Source organism: Gracilinanus agilis, chromosome 2, assembly GCF_016433145.1.
Source record: "Gracilinanus agilis isolate LMUSP501 chromosome 2, AgileGrace, whole genome shotgun sequence".
Taxonomy (NCBI): Eukaryota; Metazoa; Chordata; class Mammalia; order Didelphimorphia; family Didelphidae; genus Gracilinanus; species Gracilinanus agilis.
The window spans coordinates 107,552,421-107,575,276 of NC_058131.1; the positions used below are offsets into that span (position 1 = coordinate 107,552,421).

At 33.8% G+C, this 22,856-nt stretch overlaps 1 protein-coding gene across 5 annotated transcripts in view; it reads left to right on the forward strand.

The window, feature by feature from the left end:
* CCDC85A (coiled-coil domain containing 85A) overlaps nt 1-22,856 on the forward strand; it is a 240,412-nt gene that overhangs the window by 170,762 nt on the left and 46,794 nt on the right. For all 5 annotated transcript variants that reach the window (XM_044663355.1, XM_044663356.1, XM_044663357.1 and 2 more), the window contains exon 3: nt 17,338-17,414. In XM_044663355.1, the coding sequence (XP_044519290.1) occupies nt 17,338-17,414 (77 nt within the window). The remainder of the gene's footprint in view (nt 1-17,337; nt 17,415-22,856) is intronic.

The following is a 22,856-nucleotide window of genomic DNA, read 5'->3' on the forward strand; positions in this document are numbered from 1 at the left end:
AGAGAGAGAGAGAGAGAGAGAGAGAGAGAGAGAGAGAGAGACAGAGACAGAGAGAGACAGAGACAGAGACAGAGAGAGGAGAGGGGTAGGGAAGGAGGGAAAGTGGAAGAGAAGAGAGGGAAGGAGAAGAGGAGGAGGGTTGGAGGAAGAGAGGAAGGGAGGAAGAGAGGGGAAAAGGAAAGAGAAAAAGAACAGAGGCATGGGTTAAGGAGGAAGGAAAAGAAAGAGGAGGGAGGGAGGTTTGAAGGAATGGAGAGGAGAGAGCGAGAGAGGGAGAGAGAGAGAGAGAGATAAAAAGACAGGGAGACAGAGAGACAGAGAGAGAAAGAGATGGAGAGAGGCTTCTGTAAAGCCTATTTTAGACATCGATTTCTTAACTTTCATGTTGGAAATTGCACCATTGGTACTCTATGCATAATTAGAAGGATTGGGCTTAGTAATCAATCCCTTGTTACACTTCTCTTTTTGAATTATTTTTTTGAGTCTTGTAGTTCTGTTTTTTTCCCTTTCCTTTAATTCTTTAATTGAGTTCTTAAGTCATACAGAAGGTTTTTATGTTTGTTCTCTTATAGTTTCTGGAGGCTTATTATTGTTATACATTAGCCCTATCTTCTGGTGACATTTGTCTTTCTTTTAGTTTGTGACATTTATTTATTTTATTGGAGCTTCTTTTGCTGCTCACTCATTATTTTGAGTCTCTCTTCCTTTTTCCTATAATATTTTCTTTGTGATGAACTCTATGAAGGTAAGAATTTTACTTTTTTTTTATTTTACTTGATTTCCTGCATATCTTACTGTTCTCATATGCCACGAGTTTTGCTTAGATCTGATTTTTTTATTCAGATGGAAGTGTTCCAAAATCATTGATTTAAAAGTAAAAAGTACATTTTTATCATATGGTGGAATTTTTCTAAAATAGCCTTTGTCATCTTGAAGGTAATTTTTAAAATAATAAATTTTAAATAGAAAGGAGGGTAAAATTAATTATTAGGCTTAAATTAGTTCAGATTATATTATGTAACCTCATTTATAATTATATATCACATTTAGGTAATTTACAAAAATGTTTGAATATAGAAGAAACATCATTTGAAGATTATCATACTTTTGTACACAGAATATTATGTACTTAATGCAGCTTTTCAAGGACCATATGTGTATGCATATACATACAGAAACTGTAAAGTATTATAACAAGAATTTTGATGAATAAAAAATCAATTCAGATGGTTTATTTTGTGGAACATGACTTCTCTCTAAATTAATTTCATTATTTCTAATAGGTGATACATAATGGAATTGTACTTTTAAGTAACTCTAGAGGAATGAGAACAACATTGGTTCTTGTAACATTAAATTAAACATATTGCATGTTTCAGTGGGTTAACCAATTGCCAAGAAGAGAAGTCAGGATGGATTAATGGATTTGCTGCTTTGATAATTGAAATTGCATGCGTAAAAGCCAGAAGAAACTTTCAGGGCACGATTTTTTAGTAGACTTGAAGGAAATGTGACTGAAATCTTGATATGTCTATGAATATTTCCAGTGTTTGACATAATAAAAAATTTAAAGAGATCAGGGTAGGAGGAGTTTTGTTTCCTGTCAACTTTCTGAATAAGCTCTTTAGCTATCATCTCTGTCAATAAGATTTAGAATATTAGGACACTTTAGAAAAACACCTTTTATTATATAATTTGACCCTTTTTTGCAAGATAAGGGAAAAATACAAAGTAGAGCTAAGGTAATTATTTGGTTGATTTAGGAGGGAAAATATATTAATGAGAAAAGCTGAACTAGCAATTTGAATTGTACAGTTTTGGATACTAATTGAATCATCTTTGACTTCATTTCACTGCTTTGTCAGTGTAACTTGGAACCACTTTGACTGAATTCAATCCACTTCAATCCAGAAAAAGAAAACAAATACATTTGTTAAGTGCTCCACTGTGGACTCCAAAACAAAGTGAAACAAAATGGTCTCTTCTCTCTGGTGGCCTACATTTCTACTGGAAGGATACAGCAGGCACACAAAATTCTTCCTGGAAACAGGGGTAAGGAGATGTTCTAAAATAGTATCATGTAGAAGATGTCAAATGAACTATCTTTTTACCACTTGGGCTAGGCCAGTAAAAATTAATGAATCATCTATACATAGTCAAAGCTTTCAAAGTGATCTTTGAAGTTTTTTGGATAAATTGTGAAATTAAATTCAAAGCACCCACAAAATTGGATAGGATGATTCATTTGCAAAGGGGGTGGTGGCCTTAAGGGAAATATAAAGTTGTTTTGCTACTGTCCTTGGTGCTGAGGAAGGAGTGGCAAGTGAATGAAATCAAGTCACTCCCCTCCAGAGCCATATCATTTAATAGAATGATAATGAAAGTACTAAAATCAATATAATACAAATTTGAATAAGGAGAGTGCTTAAGATGAATCAAAGTCTTGGAGAGCAGAAAAGGGACAAGTCACTACTACTTGATACCTCCCCCTCCCAGACTTCCAGATGTTTAAGGTTTAGAGTTTTGTACCTATAGGGCCCTCTTTGACATTTAAGGACTAATTGTGAGGGACTTTGGAACCTTTCATGGAGAAAGTAGCACTTGAGTTTGGATAGGTTGTCAATAGGTAGAGTGGTAGGTGGGAATGAGGGAATTTTGGGAAATTTGAGATTAAATTTTCATTTATAGGAAAACATAATAGAAATTTCAAGTCATTTAATTTGGCTAGAGTGGAGAGTGTGACAAGGAACTGATTGAGGTTAATATTGGAAAAGGAGTTTGGAACAAGATTGGAGAAGTCGTTAAATACTTAGCTAAAGAATTTAGAGTTTATTTAAAAGGCAATAGGGAACCTTTTCATTTTTGGAGGAGTGGAGTGATATAATGAAAGCAAATACATTAGGAAGATTAATTTAGGATCTGTCTAAAGTGGGTTGACTATTTAGAAGTCTATTGCAATAGTCCACTTGAGAGTCTGCAGCATTATAGATTTAGAGGACACTGAGGTCAGCTCCCTTATTTACAGATAAAGAATCTCAAACCTGGAGAACTAAAGCAACTTAGGAAAAGTCACCTGACTATTAAATGTCTGAGGTGGATTTCAAACTCAGATCTTACTGACTCTAAGTATATTTTCCTATTGAATGCCTCATCATACTGGAGGGGAAAGAATGAGTGAACATAATCCTCCTCTTCTTCCTACTATTAGTACTATTATTATGACTACTACTCTTACCTCTACTACTAGTACAATTTAGCATTTATATAATCCTCTCAGGTTTTCAAAGCTCTGTATACATGTTAACTCATTTTGCCCTCACAGCAACCCTGCGAAGGAGGTGCTATTAAATTTATCCCTATTTTTACAGATGAAGAAACTGAGGCATACAGAGTTTTAGTATCCGAGGTGGGATCCAAACTTATCTTCTTCACTCGAAGTCCTAATGCTGCCCATTGTGCACACTGACACGAAAAATAAACTTTTTTACAATTAGTAAGGAAAATTGGTAAAACAGCGAAAATACCCACAGCCAGTGAAATGCCTAAATTATGTAGACTTTTTATACCCTGCTTTGTTACTTCAACTCACCTAGATTTGCTATAAGACAATTTTTTTCATAAGCAAACTGCTAATGATTTCATTTTTGCTTCATTTTCAAAAGGCTGAATATGATTTACTCCTGATAAAAGAGCCAGTTCTAATTTTTTTTACAGTAGATTCAGTACTTTGTGCTCAATGATGATATCTTCTTCCAGCTCATTATCTGAGAACTAAGTTGAAAGACAATTTCTTACTTGAAAACTGGTAACTCTTATAAGGAAGGAACTGATCAAAAGCTGTAGTCTAGGATAGAAAGCACATGAGATGATGCTAAAGAATAGTCTTTCTGTCATCAATATGAATCAGCTAAACACCTCTAACTGACATGTTCAGCACTGATATAATTCTATCACAGTGCCACTTCCCCAAAAGCCCACATATGAAAAAAATTCTAAGTCTTATTAGAGGTACTTATGACATAATAATGAAGACAATATATTGTTTTTAGCAGATAAATCATTAGTAAATATGATTGTAAAACATGATTAAAGTGAAAACGGAATCATAGAAATATGATGCTAGGAGGAAACCCACTGTCATGGAACCTGAACTGAATTTACAGATGAGGAAACTGAGTTCCAGGGTGGCTAAGTAGACAATTATGTAATGGCAGAGTTGGGACAAGAATTCAGATCTCCTAACTACCTGCCCCAAATTCTCAAATTAGGCACTATTGATAAGTACTTTATTTTCCCTGGTTTAAAAATATATTACATTTCATTGGCCTTTAAAATAGCCTAGCCAACTGCAAAATCCCAGTAATGTATTCTTTGAATTTATTTGCTCAAGGTCAATTCTTTGCAATGGTGACCACTTACAAATTGAAAGATTTTAAAATTTATTTTATATCCCTCATTTGATGCCAAGCCATCCATGAATACTACTATCATCTACTATTACTATTATTCTTCCCCCAGTCCTCCTCATTCTCCTCCTTTTCCATCTCATTATTAAAAAAAATATTGTTCTCTAACCATCCCCACTCTTATGCTCGCCAAGTGAGGCAACAGGCATGATAGTATAATATATTTGCTTATTTTACTTAAATATTTCCATATCCTTATTTCTCCCTCTTACTTAAAGAGGTTTTATGTTAGCCGAAGATAACCTTGCATGAATGTTAGGACTGTCAGAGTCAGTTATATTCAGAGCTGAAGGATAGTAACATCAGGAGTAAATGGTAGAAGTTGGGGAAACCTGGAAAAGTCTATAGAGGGCAACATTTAAAGGAAGCCAGGGAAACTAATGGTTGAGATGATGAGATAATTAGGCACAAAGGGTACAAAGGCTGTATGGACATTCCAGGGGTAGTAATAGACTAGCTTCCCTTATCCCTAGGGGAGTTTAATGACTCATTCAAGATCATGCAGATAGTAAATATCAGTATTACAACTGGAACACAGTTTTCTGACTCTAGAGCAAGTGCATTTTCTATTTTCCTGCCTCCTTCATGGCTAAATTTTGCTTAATAGTTTTTAATATCCATTCTTTTTTAACCAAACAGATTAAAAACTCTGTAAATAAACACTTTTCATTGTTTGTATTAAGATGATTCTTCAAGATCAGTTTGTTCTTGAATAGGCTAACTATCCCCTACTTTTTTATACTATTTGCTTAGTAACTTCTTCATACAACTTCCCCATAGATCCTCAGTTTCCTCATCAACAAAGACTTGTCTACCTATTCTAAAGTGTTATTGAGAGGTTTAAATGTTATCCTTTTTCTGTCAGCTTGAGTGCCATACAAAGTAAAAATTTCTCATCTAGCACTTAATTTATGTTCTCATGTATTTATCGCCTTTTAATTTTGTATATTCATTTGTGTAAATATCTTACTAGATTTTTACATTCCTTGAGGATAGAAACCATGTCTTATCTTTATTGATCTTTTAGCACCTTCCGATTTTGATTAATACATGTTTGTCAATTAAGTAGTATCAAGGGAAGTTGCAGCTCAGACTAAAGTGAATTTTTTTTGTTGAGTGCAAATTAATTATATTTATTGGTGACTTTAAAATAATTTGTTGTTGAAATAATAAGATTGTAGCAAAAAATGGAGGAATAAATATCAAAGAACATCTAAAATATGTAAAAAAAGACACCATCCATCCAACTGGAAAGTTAGACTGTTTTAGTTTTTACCTTCTTTAAAAAAGTGTACTGATTTCCTTCATTGTATATTCATATGTAATAGGACAAAATGCACTCACAAGAGCAAGGAAATTGTGACATTTGTTTAAATGACATCTGTTTTTATCTGCTGACTTTGGAAAAAGAATGGTTATTTTCTTGAAAATATCAACAACAAAGCCAATGAAAAGAACGATTTCAGCCCTGAAATAGATTTTAAAACACATACTCATGCTTAATGATTCTTTAGAATTTTATTTATGTTTTCATGTATTCACTGATTTTTTTTCTGCTCATTTCAGAGGTACCTACAGGCTGAGGTAAATTTTTCAAGGCAATAGGGAGAGATTCAGGAGAAAATGTACCAGGGATACACTTCAGCTCTTTTGCCCCTATGGTTCAGAGATGGTGATTTACCTTCATTTTCTGTTTGCCACTTCAAAGTGTTCCCTTAGCAAAAGGCTGCTATGCTTATTTTTGTTATGGTGAAGTAAGGAGGTCAGGAACTGGAGACCAAGTAGCATTTTGAATCTCAGCATTGATTCATCCATTCATTCAAAAAACTGGTATTGAAAACCATTTAGAGCACAACCCTATGTATGAAATAACTGAAGAGATTTTGCGTTGAAGGAATTTGAAAAAGGCATGCAACAAGTGGAGAATAATTGTAAAGTTCTTCATGAGCAAGTATACATACAATAGCAGAGTTTCTGATATATCTAGGTCCACTAGTGACAAACATCAGTTGCTTCTCTTTGAGGCTTATATCTCTTTAATATGAAGTAAAGAAGGCAGTTGAAAAATTCTCTATCTAAGAAAGGAGAAGGAATGGCATCTGAATTATTCAGGCTGTCTCCATGATATTGACTGGGAAGCATCTAGACTAAAGCTATAAGTTTATTATAAATATTATAATATTTAAATATTATACATTTATTATAAACATAATATATAAATATTCTAAATATTCTAAATAACTATCAATAATTTCCTTTGCTACACCTTTAAGATAATGAGTCTTCATATAGGTTTCTGAGTTCTTCTAGTAATCCATTTAAAGTAGTGGAATTTCTTTACAAATATGTTATAAAATAAGGAGGACTTCAGTTTTTGAAATCTTCCTCATGGAGATGAAGGAGCAGGTTGCATTATATTCAAGAGGATGGCCCTTTTTAAACAAGTCTTAAGGTGAAATGATGAATTTTTGTAAACTCTTTATTGCTGGAAAATTATTTAGTTCTTCCAGCTTTCATTAATAAAAGAAAATAAGGTAGCATGTTATATAGTACCTTTGTCGAATTTTTTTGATTCTGTAAAACAGATCAAAAAAGTTTCTTTGCTTTGCTAATAATACTTCTTTGGTCATAATCAGTTGCTTAGTGCCCAGATGCCCCTGAGTGCTCCAAAACACCCATTGTAGAACCTCAATCTAGGCCTGCCCAACTGAGAAGTGCCTTGTGCCTTAGAATTATTTCTTTCCTTCTTATTAAACATCATTTTAAGTGCAGAATTCTCAACTAGTTATGAGAAGCAAAGTAATCTAAATATATGTGTAACTCTGGGGTCCAGCCTGCTATGTCTGGATAAAACTCTCTGCCACATATACCAGGTCTTTTCTTTATTTCACCTGGAATTGGTCTCCAGGAAAGGAAAGTCTGGATCCAACAACCATAAAGAGAACTTCCTCTCCTCTCCAAATATTTTCTGCCAGTACTAACTATCCTTCAGAGGAATTCATCATTCAGTCCATGAATGAAGAGAGTCTTATGTAAATACTGCAAATTTAAAACCCAGATTACATTCCATAAAACTAATTCACACTATGGTATGAATAATAGGCTTAACCATCATTGGAATTATTTCTTTTGTGGAATAATTTGGTCACCCAAACTAACCTCTGAAGCATAAGCGAGTATTGGAAAATAATTATGAGGTATATATGGCTTTTTGATTTCCTAGTTTATACTAAGAGAATTGGGTTCAGAAATTTGCATTCCACTTATGAAAACCTATTTTAGCAAGTCTGGTTAAGGGGTAATGATGCTTTTCTTCAACCTATCCCTTGTTCCTTCTACTTAGGGCCATTCCCCTTCATGCCATTTCATTATCATCAAAGAAATTTACAGAGAAGGGAGCACAGATTTTGCTATAGCATAGTCTCAACTACATCACATACACTATCCTTCACTCAATAAACTCTGGTGGTTTCTTGTCCCCTCCAGAATCATCTATTAAATGCTCATTTTTCTATTCAAAATCTTTTATAACCTATTTTCTTAACCTACTCCCCTCCTGCCTTTCCAGGCTTCTTATACTTTATTTGTCTTAAGCTATTCTTCAATCTATTGAAACTGGCCTCCTGGCTATTCCATGAACAAGATACTCCATTACTTATCTCTAGGAATTTTTGCTGTTCCCCATCCCTAGAATGCTTTCCCTCATCCATTCGACCTATCAACTTCTCAGGTTCCCTTTAAGTCTCATACCTTCTACATGAAATTTTCTCAATCCATCTTAATTCTAGTGGGTTTCTCCTGTTAATGATTTCTTATTAATCCTATATATGTTTGGTTTGTATAGATTTGTTTTCATGTTGTCCCCCCTTCCCCCAATTAGATTGTAAGCTCCTTGAGGACAGAGACTTCCTCATTTTGGATCTCCAGCATTTAGCACAGTGCCTGGCACAGAGTAAACACTTGAGAAATGTTTGTTGATTAATTGGTAAAGTATGCCCATGAATGAAATAAATTATCCCTTCCGCAACCAAGGGAATGGAATGGAATGGTGGGTATATCATAATAACTATTACAGTTTGCCTATTACTCAGAAAAAGAAAAATCTAATCTAGCATCCAATTCACTTCCCAAATTCGCAAAAGACACTTCATCCTTCACTGTGACTTTAAGCTATTATGATCTGATCCTTCCTTTAATAACCACCAATGTCTCCCATCATTTTCTTTCCTCTCTTAGCTTGAAACATTATAGTAGAGTACAATTATTTTAGAGTTAGAACTAAGGGTCAGAAATGACTTAGCTCATCCTCTCACTTCCTTGTGAGATAGAACGAGCAGGGGTTATTGCCATTTTTCAATTCTGGAAGTACAAAAAAATCATGTATAAGTCATTTGACATCTAGCAAATCAGTGGAAGTTCTGAGATTATAAACATGATCGAGAGTTAAAATTGCATAATTTCCTAGAAATGTCAGAACTAACAGTGATTGTATCAATTTTTATATATAATTGGGTTCAAGATATCACCATTCTTTTGGGGAGCAGTATGAACCTTAAGCAAATCCTCCCAGGATTGCTACAATGTATATAGGGTTAATATTCTAGCCATTTTGTATTATCTCAAAGTCAAATTTCTAAGAACTTGGAGAGGCTGGAACTAGGAAATTAATTTTATAGCCAATAACTATTTATCGAGTGCCCAATATGCATAACAATGAACTAGGGGAATATGAAAGAACATTTTAATTTTAATAGTAAAGTTTTAATGGCAAAAACAATCTAGTGTTTTTCTTTCTCCCTTAACTCACATAAACATAGCCATTCATATTTCTTATTGCTTTTTTTTCCCTCTACAATTATTCTGAAGTTCTGGCCCTAAAGTCTTTTGAAAATCTGTACCACTGGGAAAACTGATTCTATCAAAATTTCATGTGTACTTCCATATAAAATAACCTAAATTATTAGGAGCTCTACTGAAATGCCAAGATGGTATTGCTCAATCAAAATTTCTCAATTGCAATTATATGATGTAGGTAATGTTTGGATTACTATTCTCATTTATCAGATGAGAAAACTAAGACATCATGGCATAGTGGATGAAACACTAGATATGTACTCTAAAAGCCTTAAGTTCAAATGCTCCCTTAGAGGCTCATACTGGCAGCATAACTCTGTAATCATTTGATTAATCATTAAGTATTTATTGCCCTTTTTTGTGCCAGGCACTGTGCTAGGTCCTGAGAATACAAAGTGAATTGAGTGAAAATTTATGAGTGAAATGAATGAATTGAATGAGTGAAAAATTCATTAATGGCATGAACTTACTTTCTAAGAGGGGAGATAGTAAGTACATATGTAAATAAATAAGGCATAAGTGCATAATATTAAATTTTAGAAGATTGGGAGGGTAATAACAGTTGGGGGGATGGACCTCACATTCTTCATCTGTAAAATGATGTTTGGACTTGATAACCTCTATGGTTCTCTCTAGATAAGGGTTTTTTTTTATTGTTGTTTTTTGTTTTTTTTTAAAGTCTTACCTTCCATCTTGGAATCAATACTTTGGATTGGTTCTAAGGGTGAAGAGTGATAAGGGCTAGGCAATGGGGGTTAAGTAACTTGACAAGGATCACAAAACTAGAAAGTGTCTGAGGTCATATTTGAACCCAAGATGTCTCTTGGTCTGGCTCTCAATCTACTGAACCACCAGCTGTCCCTTAACTTCTTGATATGTTAACTAACTGATCCAAAGTTAAATAAATGATAAATAACGGAGCAGCAATTCTAATAGAGGATTTTCCCCCTAAGGCTCATTCTTTACATTCCATCAATCTACTTTGAAATAATTTTTTACAACTCCATTACTCTCTCCCTCTCTAATATTTGCATATATGTGTATATATACACATACTCATACATGTGCACAGACATGTAAGTATTTCTATGTGTATGTGCATATATACTTAAAACACTATTATTGAAATAATAGGTCCAGTCCAAAAAGGCTACTATGTCAATAGGGTTGGGTAGAATGGACAATATCTGAATTAAATGTGAGTCTAAATAGCTAAAGCAATATGTACAGTTATGTGGTGAATTCAGTTGGTGTTGACAACAAATATGGCTGTCTCACACCCCTCTCATTTATTTGTTTGTTTTTCCTATATTTTATACTCCACCTGGATTCACTTGTAAAACTTTTCTTTTCACTTTTAGGATCCTTTTATGGGTCTTTCCAAAGTATTTGTAACCTAGAGAAATGAATTTTCTAGTGAAACTGGCTATCAAATAAATCAGAGAAACTAGAGTATCATGATTCTTGATGTGGTTTGGCCTATACCTGTATTCACAATAGCAGATGTCTGGAAAAGATTAAAAACATTTAGTTGGTTTTCTGTTTCTAAATAACTGGATATTTGATAGAGTGCCAACAACATGATTAATTTTTTTGGCTTTCTTCTGTATGTGATTATAGTTGATATAAAAAGGTGTCTTCATAATTAAGTGCTGATAGAGGTGAAGAGACAATTAAGAATCTGCTTAGATATTTATTAATTATGGAGTGCCTTGAACAAAGCACTCCAAATCCATGATTAAATCTTGAAAATCTGAAATTTTTAAGTTAGTGGAAAGGTATTGTGGAGAAAGATAAAAGGAACTTTTAAATATCAAAATGAGTCAATAAGTATTTATTGAGCAGTGTGAGACACAAACTCTCCCCTCCAGAGATTTGTAATTCTGTTGGAATAATGACAAGACCTCAAGAAACTAAATAATAAGGAAGAAATCTTAGGAAATAGGTATCACATCCTTAGCAATAAATGTTAATAATTTAAAAAGCGATATTTTGAGTAGGATTCACACAATCAAAATTTTAGGGTTACAAGGGATCTTTATAACCAATTTTAGTTCAACTCATTGACAGGTGATTCTTTAGTTTCTTCTTGAAGGTTTTGGATGAGAGGGAAACCATAATAACTCATTCAGGTATTGGAGTGATGTCTCGGTGTAGGAGGAAATGCTTGATATAGTCTAGACCATGGAGAATAAACTTTAATATATCCAGGAGAAGACCAGAGGAAAATAGTGGGTCTAATAAAAACAGAAATTTGGAAAATGCAAGACATATTTGGGCATTGTGAGGTTACTTTGATTAGAGCAAATGATAGCATGAATAATAGGAAGTAAAGGCCAATAATATAAACATCTCTATTCACTTTTTTGATGGGTACAGAAAGAAAGATGTGGGAAAAAGATTTATTAATGAGAATTTATGGTATCTGAGCATATATATATGCTCATATATATATACATATATATATATTATTTAATCTATTGGCCAATCTATCTTTTTATCTCTCTGTCTTTCTATTGTGTCATTAAGACTCAGATAAGAGAAATATGGAATAGTGGATAGACAGCTGATCTTAGAATCAGAAAAACGTGAGTTCTTGTTTCTGACACCATTGTGTGATCAGGGGTAAGTCACTTAATCCTCTGTGGCTTAGGCAATTTTCTGACTATAAGTTACAAATTGTTAGCCAGTTATCATGAATGAACTGGAAAATTTCCCTACCCTGGAGATCACAAGTCCAGGATTTCCTTTTCAAACAAACAAAACACCAAAAGCCCAGTTAAAAATTCAATTTATACTAATGTAGAAGTTTGTAATTAAGGGCCAAACAAATAAGAAAATTCAAATATCAGATTATATCGAGACGTATAATCACAAATATTTCTAAAGCTAATGTGTGTTTTGAGTGGGAAGCTGACCTCTGCTTGCCTGAGGAAGAAAAAAATTTGGTCCAAAGAGAAATAATCTCAGTAATATTTTTCTGAAGTAATTTCCTCTGGAATGTATAAAAGCCTGTGCATGGTAGGATCTAATTTTGAAACAATCAGAGCTATGTCCTTGGAGGCTGAGTTTATGGGGAGGAATTATTGGGAATTGAGAATCCCATGACTCCATAGTATGGCTCTTTACAGATTCAGGTATTGTGGAATCTTTAGTGAAAACATTCCTACAGAGCATCAGACAAGGAAGTGTTTGTATACATGAGTTGTCAGTTGTTTCTAATTAACAATTTTCTGCCCTGCCCTTACCTGAATGCTTTTGTGGTTAAGGGCATATTACATGCACATTTTACTTTTTGCTAAGGTTCTTCACTGGCTGGACTACATTTTCCTTAAGTCTTGCTACTTATAAATTTGACACAGAATGGACAGCCTCAATTGTCCATGCTGAAACAATTATATATAATATTTAAAGTAATTCATGGATGATTTCATGGTTGAGGGCCAACCAAAGGAAAATAATGTATTGCCTTAGAAAGCCACAGTTAATAGGCTAAAATGCAATGTAATGCCTAGGATTTTAAAACTGGTAGTGGAAACAGCAGAAATAAGCCTACCTGATGTCATAAGAAACAATTAGAAGTAAATTGAAGTAAGGGCAAATCAAGGACAATCTCTTATGAAGACATCAGTCTCTGATACAATTTAGAATCCAACAAGAATTTCTGCTTACATTTTAAAGGAAGAATAACATCTTTAGAGTGTACTCAAAATTATGTTGATGCTAATGTAGAGTCTTATATAGAGAGATGATAAACCCATGGAAGCTGATGCAGTTAATTAGAGGGTCAAAGATAATACATTGGGGCTATATGCACAACAGTTAAGGCATCAAAAAAGGACACTATTAGATAGTTGGCTAGGCAATGGAAGTTGTGATTTGCCCAGGGCCAGGCAGCTAGAAAGTGTCTGAGGCTAGATTTGAAGCCAGGACTTGCTAACTCTAGGTCTGACTCTATGTGCCTCCTAGCTGCCCCATCAGATTAAGTGGTAGGGAATTTACTTTTTTTCTTTCTTTAAATAGTGGTATATTGAAATCTTTGTTCATTTGTTTCTGTGGTTGTGATAGAAAGACATTTGAGCCTCTGCCTAACTAAACAATTTGTAGATAAAAGTGATATTGTAATATTTACACAATCCATTTTAGATCTTGATATTAAATCAATTTAATATTCTGAACTCCTGTAAGTTAAGGGCTTACAGCCTTAATATCCTGGCATCTTACTTACACCAAAATGTATTTTTTTCTTTTTCTCCTGAAGTTGAACGATGTAATGAACCTACCTCTTAAAAATGGTCTTATGAGAAATATGTGAAAATCGACTCTTGACATATTGTCTTACCCTTGACTTTCATCATAGTTTAGATGCATTTGTTCTTAGATGGCACTCTGTAGTAATTAGACATACTGTACCTATGTTGTTCCCTAGGGTTGGTTTCAACATAGTTTAGGAGGGCTATGATTTGGTCTTTTTAAAAATAAAAGCATTGACATTTTCAAATGATTGTTATTTCTCTCTTCCTAAATTGATGACCTTTTAAGAGAATAAGGTTGACTTCTTTTTTAAAAAGTTGGAGGAAAAAAATTAAACATCAAAATAAATAATGTTCTTATTTATAAACTATCAAAATCCTTTTATACTGAATTGGAAAAAATTATAACAAAGTTCCTTTGGAAGAACAAAAGATCAAGAATATCAAGGGAACTAATGAAAAAAATGTGAAGGAAGAGGGCTTAGCAGTACTGGATCTTAAACTGTACTATACAGCAGCAGTCATCAAAACAATATGGTACTGACTAAGAGACAGAGGGGAGGATCAGTGGAATAGACTTGGGGTAAGTGACCTCAGCAAGACAGTCTATGATAAACCTAAAGAGCCCAACTTTTGGGACAAAAATCCACTATTTAACAAATACTGCTGGGAAAATTGGAAAACAGTATGGGAGAGATCTAAAGATCAACATTTCACAACTCACACCAAGATAAATTCAGAATGGGTGAATGATTTAAATATAAAGAAGGAAACTATAGAATATTATACCTGTCAGATGCATGTGAAAGGAAAGATTTTAAGACCAAGCAAGAGATAAAGAATATTACAAACTGTAAAATGAATAATTTTGAGTACATTAAATTTAAAAAGGTTTTGTGCAAAAAAAACCCCAATGCAACCAAAATTAGAAGGGAAACAACAAATTGGGAAAAAATAGTAATAACAAAAACCTCTGACAAAGGTCTAATTGCTCAAATTTACAGGAAGCTAAATCAATTGTACAAAAAATCAAGCCCATCCCCCAATTGATAACTGGGTAAGGGACATGAATAGGCAGTTTTCAGATAAAGAAATCAAAACTATCAACAAGCACATGAAAAAGTGTTCTAAATCTCTTATAATTAGAGAAATGCAAATCAAAACAACTCTGAGGTACCACCTCAGACCTAGTAGATTGACTAATATGACAGCAAAGGAAAGTAATAAATGTAGGCAAAATGTTGATGCTGATGCATTGCTGGTAGAGTTGTGAATTGATCCAACCATTCTGGATGGCAATTTGGAACCATGCCCAAAGGGCTCTAAAAGAATGCCTGCCTTTTGATCCAGCCATACCACTGCTGGGTTTATACCCCAAAGAGATAATAAGGAAAAAGACTTGTACAAAAATATTCATAGTTGCACTCTTTGTGGTGGCAAAAAATTGGAAAATGAGGGGATGCCCTTCCATTGTGGAATGGCTGAACAAATTGTGGTATCTGTTGGTGATGGAATACTATTGTCCTAAAAGGAATAATGATCTGGGTGAATTCCATGTGAATTAGAACAACCTCCAGGAACTGATGCAGAATGAAAGGAGCAGAACCAGGAGAACATTATTCACAGAGATGGATACACTATGGTAAAATTGAATGTAATGGACTTCTCTACTAGCAGCAATGCAATGATCCAGGACAATTCTGAGGGACTTATGAGAAAGAACTCTATCCACACCCAGAGGAAGAACTAAAGGAGTGGAAACACAGAAGAAAAACATATGATTGATCACATGGTTTGATGGGGATATGTTTGGGGATGTAGACTTTAAATGATCACTCTAGTGCAAATATTAATACTATGGAAATAGGTCTTGATAAATGATACATGTAAAACCCTGTGGAACTGTTTATTGGCTATGGGAGTGGGGTGGGAAGGGGGAAAATAAGAATATGAATCATGTAACCAAGGAAAAATATTCATAATTAATTAATTGAACTGGAAAAAAAGAACCATATACATACCTATATACACAAACATTGAGTAAGAAAAATGGCCAGATATGATATCCTATCTGCTTTAAATATGACATGGGAGAGGTAGGAATGTGATTTGATCAGTTCAAAAGGAAACAAATGATCTAATGAAATTAAAGCAGAACCAAATTCAAAATACAAAAAAACCCAACAGAATGTTCTTATTTAATATGTCATTTACATAAAGGATCACAGTGTTTTTTAAAAGTTTTTTCTCTCTATGTCTCCATTAAAACTATATTCATTCTTATCTGTTTTTCTTCTTAATATGATCATGATCTACTCCAGCCTCTTTATTCTATATATTTTTGATATGGTTTCATGAAGGTCTTTCCAAAAGTTCTTTGTAATTCTGACCACTGTTAATGTTAATTGCTTCATAAAACAATTCTATTTCTTATTGAATCATTTTAAAATTCGACCATTTCTGTATTTTTGGGCATATCCTGCAAGAATTAAAAAAAGTGTCAAACTGTTCTGGTTCTTCTTAGTCCTGGGATTCCATATATACGTAGATATGTATTTTTTCTTTTTTTTTCTATTTGCCCTTCCCTTTCTCTTCTCCCTGATTTTTTTAATCCCTTGTTTGTCTTTCTGTCTCTTTACTAGTTTACCTTTCTCTTTCTCTCTCTCCCTTTCTTCCTTCCTCATTAGAATATAAGTACCTCATGAGTAAGAATTGTCTCATTTATTATTATATTTCTTGTCAAGTTTGTGGGTCACAGAATGGGACAAGAGAATTAAGGTTAGGATCAGGGGAGTCACAGATAGACTTAAACACAAAGTCAAGGCCTCTTGCTGATCAGTGACAAAGTTTAATGATTTCAGGTAGATATTTACAGAAAAAGTGGCATAGGCTAAGCATTTTGGTAAGGGATTAGGTAAGCCTTTTGCAGGGACAATGGTTAGTAATGATTTACAATATGGCTCTAAACAGAGTTTTCTATAGGTGATAATTCAATATGTCAACGTGTAACCATCTAACTAAGTTTCTCACAGAATTTCTGCATCAGTAATTTCTTGGAAGAACATACGGTATTTGGGGAGGGGTTGGATTGAATTCTTATGCTGAGGAGGCAAACTACCTGTCTGGAACCAACTCTCACTACTGGGGCCTACAACTTCTAGTTACAGTACCTTGCCCAAATGCTTGTCATGTGGTAAGGGCTTTATATTGGCTATTGATTGATTAATCTGTGCATTGTGGATAGGATGAGAGGCTATTCAGTGATGGGAATGGGAGATTTGAATATTTCTTTCATTAGACTATCAGTGTATCTTAGTATAAGATTGTTTTTCTTATCTAGCCATTTTGCGTAAGTGATCATGCAGCTTGCCATTTTCAGAGTCTGTTTTAAGCCATGTCTACTACAATTTATTGCAAACTCAGAAAGCACAGGGTTAGGCAATGAGTAGGAGCTAATAAGCACTGTCTGTCTACAAGATGTTTACATGTGAAAGGATGGCTGGAGTCCAGGAATCTGGAAGCTAACCGCTTCAAAATTGGACTAATTCTTCAAAACATTATACAACGGTCTAAATTTATTTGTACTATCAGCAGTTTCTGTTATTTTCCTGGGGAGAAACAGACCTGTTGGGAGGTTTGTTTATTTGTTTTTTAGGCAGACCCATAGTCACTATCTCTTCTGAATAAATCAAGTCAAAAATATCCCGACAGTGCACAAAACAAGACCTGTATGTATAATGTGAGTTCTTTCTTTTTAATTTTAGAATCAACCTTGTCCTATGTTAGGCAGCTGGAGGCAAGAGTAAGACAGCTGGAGGAGGAGAATCGCATGCTGCCCCAGGTGGGTGACTTATAGAAGCTCATAGTTAGATAGTATCATTTGAGTTGTAGCATTTTATTTTGAATTTTAAAACTCAATTACGTTTCCCCCTTTTACGAGCTAAAAGTAATTTTGCAAATTGTTTCTCGACACAGAATGTATTAGATTGTGGATATTACCATTTATGTTGGTCAGTCTATTATTATCCAACCTCTTGTGTCTTATGGGACATCCTAGAAGAATTGAGTTTTCTTAAATCAAGAGGGTAAGACAATCTGAAAGGATTACCAAAGGAAAGCAGGAGAAATTAAAAATAAATAATAAAAATGGAAGTTTTCACATTTTTTTCACTTACCCATATGTAAGCCAACATTATTCAGTATAGATAGGGATGAGGTTATTCAAATGAAAAATCTGATTTGTTTTGTAAGCTAGACAAAACTGCAGGTTTAGTTTAGGTTTAGTAGATTAATTATATCAGTATCCAATGAAATGTGTTAGTGATATCGTTGAATCTTTATTGCAGCAGAGGAGTAGCTATAATCACTTTGGGGGCTTCAAATTTCATCCCAAGGAAAATAAAGCACTGTTTATTTTAGTATGTGTTCAAATCCATGATAAATATTTTTGTTAATTATATGTTTTTAAGAGTCACCAACTTGATGAGAAAGTTTTTGGTTCCTGTTAAGGGTTGGTTTATGAAAAATGTTGGTTTGGTATTTGGTTGAAGACCCAAAATGGGCAAAATTATTGATTTTACATAGGCTTTTACATTGTATTCTTGAAGCAAGAAATTATGACAATTTAAAAGTTTTCCTACACTAGGAGAAATTAATTATTTTTTAAATTTGTCAATAAACAATAATTCAGATCAAGATTTTTATGGCATAAAATCAATTATGACAAAAAAGTTTTTACTATTGATGAAAATCTCTTGAAAAACATTTTTAGAACTTTTTACACTACTCAATTTTGAATTATTTTTGATTCCTTCTCAACATGTATGTAAGAAAATTTTCCCCTCTTTTCTGCTTGCCAGCCATCTGAATGTTGATAATGAAGCAAAATGAATGATTCCTTGCTTTCCTCTAGTTTTGAGTCAATACTTATTTGTACCAAAAATTTTTAAATGCATTTTTCTTTGTTCTCTACTATCTTTTTCTGTATTTTTTCCTCCTTTAAATTTTCCCTTTTATCCAGGCCATCCACAGAATAATATTTTTTCCTCAAATAATTTGCCATGTGTAAAAGGAGTATAGTATTAACTATGGTTTAATATTTGTTCATGTTATTGTTTTCATGCCATTTTTCAGAAGAAGTAAAGGGAAGGAAATTAATTTTTTACCCTGAGAAATGTGACTCATATTAATGATGAAATATATCACTTCATTCAGGATAGTGGAGGATGACTTTAAAACAGATATTATATTCATTCCAAGAAATAATTAAAGTGACAAAATGTGTTATTACTATCCTAAATAATAATCAGTTGACTTCATCTGTACTCAAAGTGTGCATAAAGAGTGTGTGTGTGTGTGTGTGTGTATGTGTGTATGTGTGTGTTTTGTGTGTGCATCAGTCTTTCATCTTTTCATAGTATTTTTCAAGTTGGGAAAGGATAATATGATTATCTCACAGAGTTAAATGACTCTAATCACTTGCTTTTGAAATGCATTTTCATCTGATGAAAGAAGGGTATAAAGGACTAATTTTTTCTCAAAATATTATGACAGAGGATCTGCTCTTAACAGATGTCACTGTAAAGGAAACTCCCAAAGTTTGAACATATGGTGACAGATGTGTGTTCTGTTCAGGAAATCTGTAGATCTGATATAATCCAAAATTCATAAACCTCAGTTGGGTCATTTTTAGTTGAAAATATCATATTCATTTACAGTTAGATTAGGTTAGAAAAAGCATTTACTCTGGAAATATACATAAAACAAAATGATGGTGACTGCCCTCAAGAAGCGTACATTCTAATGGTGAACGACAACACTAAAAGTGGAACTAAAAAGAGGAGTTGGAGTTATAAAGTGCCATTCCATTTGAAGGGCACATGGTAAAATTAGTGCCAATGCACAGACTTATTTATTTCTATCAGACTAGATGAGAATCATATAAGTTTGTTAATATAAGAAGGCTAAAAATAATTGCACATATCTCAGATGATTCTAGAATAAATAATTATCCACCCACTGATGTGTTTCTGTAATTTTTGTCAATCTAAATAAATCTACTTACTTTTGGGGGTAGAGCAGTAGGAAAAAAGAGAAATGAAAAAAGAATTATCTTAGATTATGATACATTAGTTTGGCATGTGTATAATATTAAAGGGATCTCATGCAACTGAGAAAATAAAACTTGGATTCTGATTACACAAATATCCAGTCATGTTTTATTATTTTCTAAGAGGAGAGGAAAAAAACAACAACAACCCTGTTTTAAACCTCCATTAAATATTATCGGGCACATAGAGCAATGATTATAAATAACAGTGAATGCAATAGTGTCCTGAATTTTCCCTGAGGAAGATATTCTGTCCTGTATCATTTTAGCCTATTTACAAGGTCAATTACTTGGGAAAAGCTAGCATTTTTATATAATTCAGTCTCAACATTTTATTTTTCAAGTATAAATCTTATGATGTCTTGACTAAGTTTTTTTTCCTGTCAAGTTCATACGTTTTCATTTATCTTTCAAATAAAAATTTAAAAAAAATGAGAATTTGGTTGAAAATTGGAAACAAGAGCATATTTCCTGATTGTACAGATTTTGTCAGTTTTTCAGCTTAACTGAGGAAGACAACTTCCTAGAAAAGCAAAAATAACTGGAGTTTCTAATACCATTATTTTCTGTGTTATATAACTATGAGATTAAAACGCATTATGCATGACATAATAAGACATGACTTTTTAAAACATCTTTAAATAGACATTAGGGAAAATATAGATAGACATATATCTCACAGACTAAATGTTAGGTAGTAGTAAGGACCTGTCTTAGGTTGCACAGTGGATAGAGTGCCAGACCTGGCATCAGGGAGACTCATTTTACCGAGTTCATATCTGACCTCAGATACTCACTAGCAGGTGACCTTAGGCAAGTCTCTTTATCCTATTTGCCTCAATTCCTCATCTGTAAAATGAGGTGGGAAAAGCATGTCTGGGGAGTGTGTGGAGGGGAATTTAGGAAGGGCTTTGAAATGACTAGTAGAGGATTTTATAATTGCTTCTAAAAGGGAGAAGGAGCCACTGTAATTTATTTGGTAGGAGCTGACATGGACAGGATGATTACTTTGACAGCTCAATGGAGGATGGATTAGAATAAGGAGATACCTATGGCCAGCATACCCAGCAAGCAAGCTATTACAATAGATCAGGCACAAAGTGGTGGACATGCAGCATTTGTCTGATTGACTATTGAACATTGGAGAATCCTTGGTGGTTCATTTACAACATGTAAACTTTAGCCTTAGGACAATGATGTTAACCATCCAATTAAAATCTAAACCTAGGCTATAGGATTTAAGATCACAAGTATACTCTAAAATTTTATATAACAGTATTTTTTAATTAGGCAAAGGAAGATTTTTAGGAAGGCAGAAGGAATGCCTGGGCCTCCCTCATCATCTGACTAATTATGGGACCTTGGAAAAGTACCTTAGTTTTCTCAGTCCTAAATTTCTTCCTCTTTACTATAAGAAGATTTATCTAAATGAATACTAAGGGTCCTTTCAGTTCTGAACTTATATGATTATACAAGTTTTATTATTTTAGAAGAACATGTTTTTTGAAAACAAACGAACAAACAAACAACCTTTACCTTCCCTCTTGAGTATTGGTTCCAAGGCAGAAAAACAATAAGGGCTAGACAATGAGAGTTAAGTGATTTGGCCAGGGTCATATGGTTAGGAAATGTTTGAGGCTTGTCCATTCTCTAGGACTGGCTATAAATCTACTGAGCTACCTAGCTACCCCCCAAAAACATGCTTTTTGAAAGATGAACAAATAGACTGAAAATTAAACTATTTGGATTTTAAAATATTGTTCTAAATCTAGATAAATATACAAACTAGCATGGAGAACATTTATTTTATAAGGAGTCCATTAAAATTTATCTTTTTTCCAATATAAAAGTTTATAGTATATAAAAAAATATAAAGTCCAATAAAAAAGTTTAAAGCAGGGCAACTACCTGGCTCAGTGGATGGAGAGCAATAGAGAAGAGAGACCCTGGATTTGAATCTGGCCTCTGACACTCCCTACCTGTGTGACCCTGGACAAGTCACTTAATCCCTGTTGCCTAGTCTTTTCCACTCTCCTGCCTTGGAACCAATATGCAGTATTGATTCTAAAATACTTTTAAAGGACCATTCTGAGGACATGAACCCATATATAGTTATGAAAATGATCAGGCCCAACACATTTTTTAAAGTATTCTTTCATATTTACTCCGCGAAATACTATCTTCCTCTGAAGTAAACACAGTATAGAAGTCATATTTTTCAAAATTAATTTTTGAATCCACAAAATAGAAGGTCCCTATTAGATAATGGAAAGAGAGATCTATAGATGTAAATATGATACTCTTGCACCCAGTTACACTTGTTAGGAATTTTCTTTCCTAGTTTCCTTAATTTCCCTTAGTTTTATCCATATACCTTATTTCTCTCTGACCAGAGATTCACATTCATAGATAACATTCACAATAATGAAAAATAACATGAGAACAATTGAATGAGGACCTTGTATTTAGGCTGAGGCTAAGGATAGCCGAGGCAGATCACAGTCTAGAAATAACGGGTAAGGGATCACATGAAGAGAAATCCTTTTATAACTGAATTGTGCATTTCTCATTACAGAAAACTATTCTGTCCATCATAGTTTGTAGGGTATTGTAAAGCAGTTTGTATGGTCAATCAAACCAGTATTGTAGAGTGAAAAAGAACATTGGATTTTTGTTCCATGACATGTTTTGGAATGCAGATTCTGCACTTGACCATTAGTTTGATCTTGAATTAGTCTCTTAACCTCTGTATACTTTGGTTTCCTTCTCTGTAAAAAGAAGAGGGGTGGAATAGATGGGGAATTTTTTCCCAGGTCTATGATGATGTGACCTGGGTTACCTAATTTCTCCAGTTCTCCATTTCTTCATCTGTGAAAAGAGTATATTGAACTCATTGATCTCCACCACCCTTTGAGCTCTCAATGTCATGATCCCATGACTCTAAAGTTATAAGCATTGCTGAGAGACTCAAAGCCACCAGTAGACAACAATGGGCACACTTTTCAAATACTGAAAATCCCAGTTTCAAACTTTGCCAAATGCAAATATGCTTCAACTTGATCTCCTTTATATTTATAGGACCAAAACTGAAATTTTTGCTTAAGCAGGGTTATGTGATCTGTTCAAGGTTAATTTTGTTCATGAGTGAATGAAGAAGTGTTTGAACCTATGCAC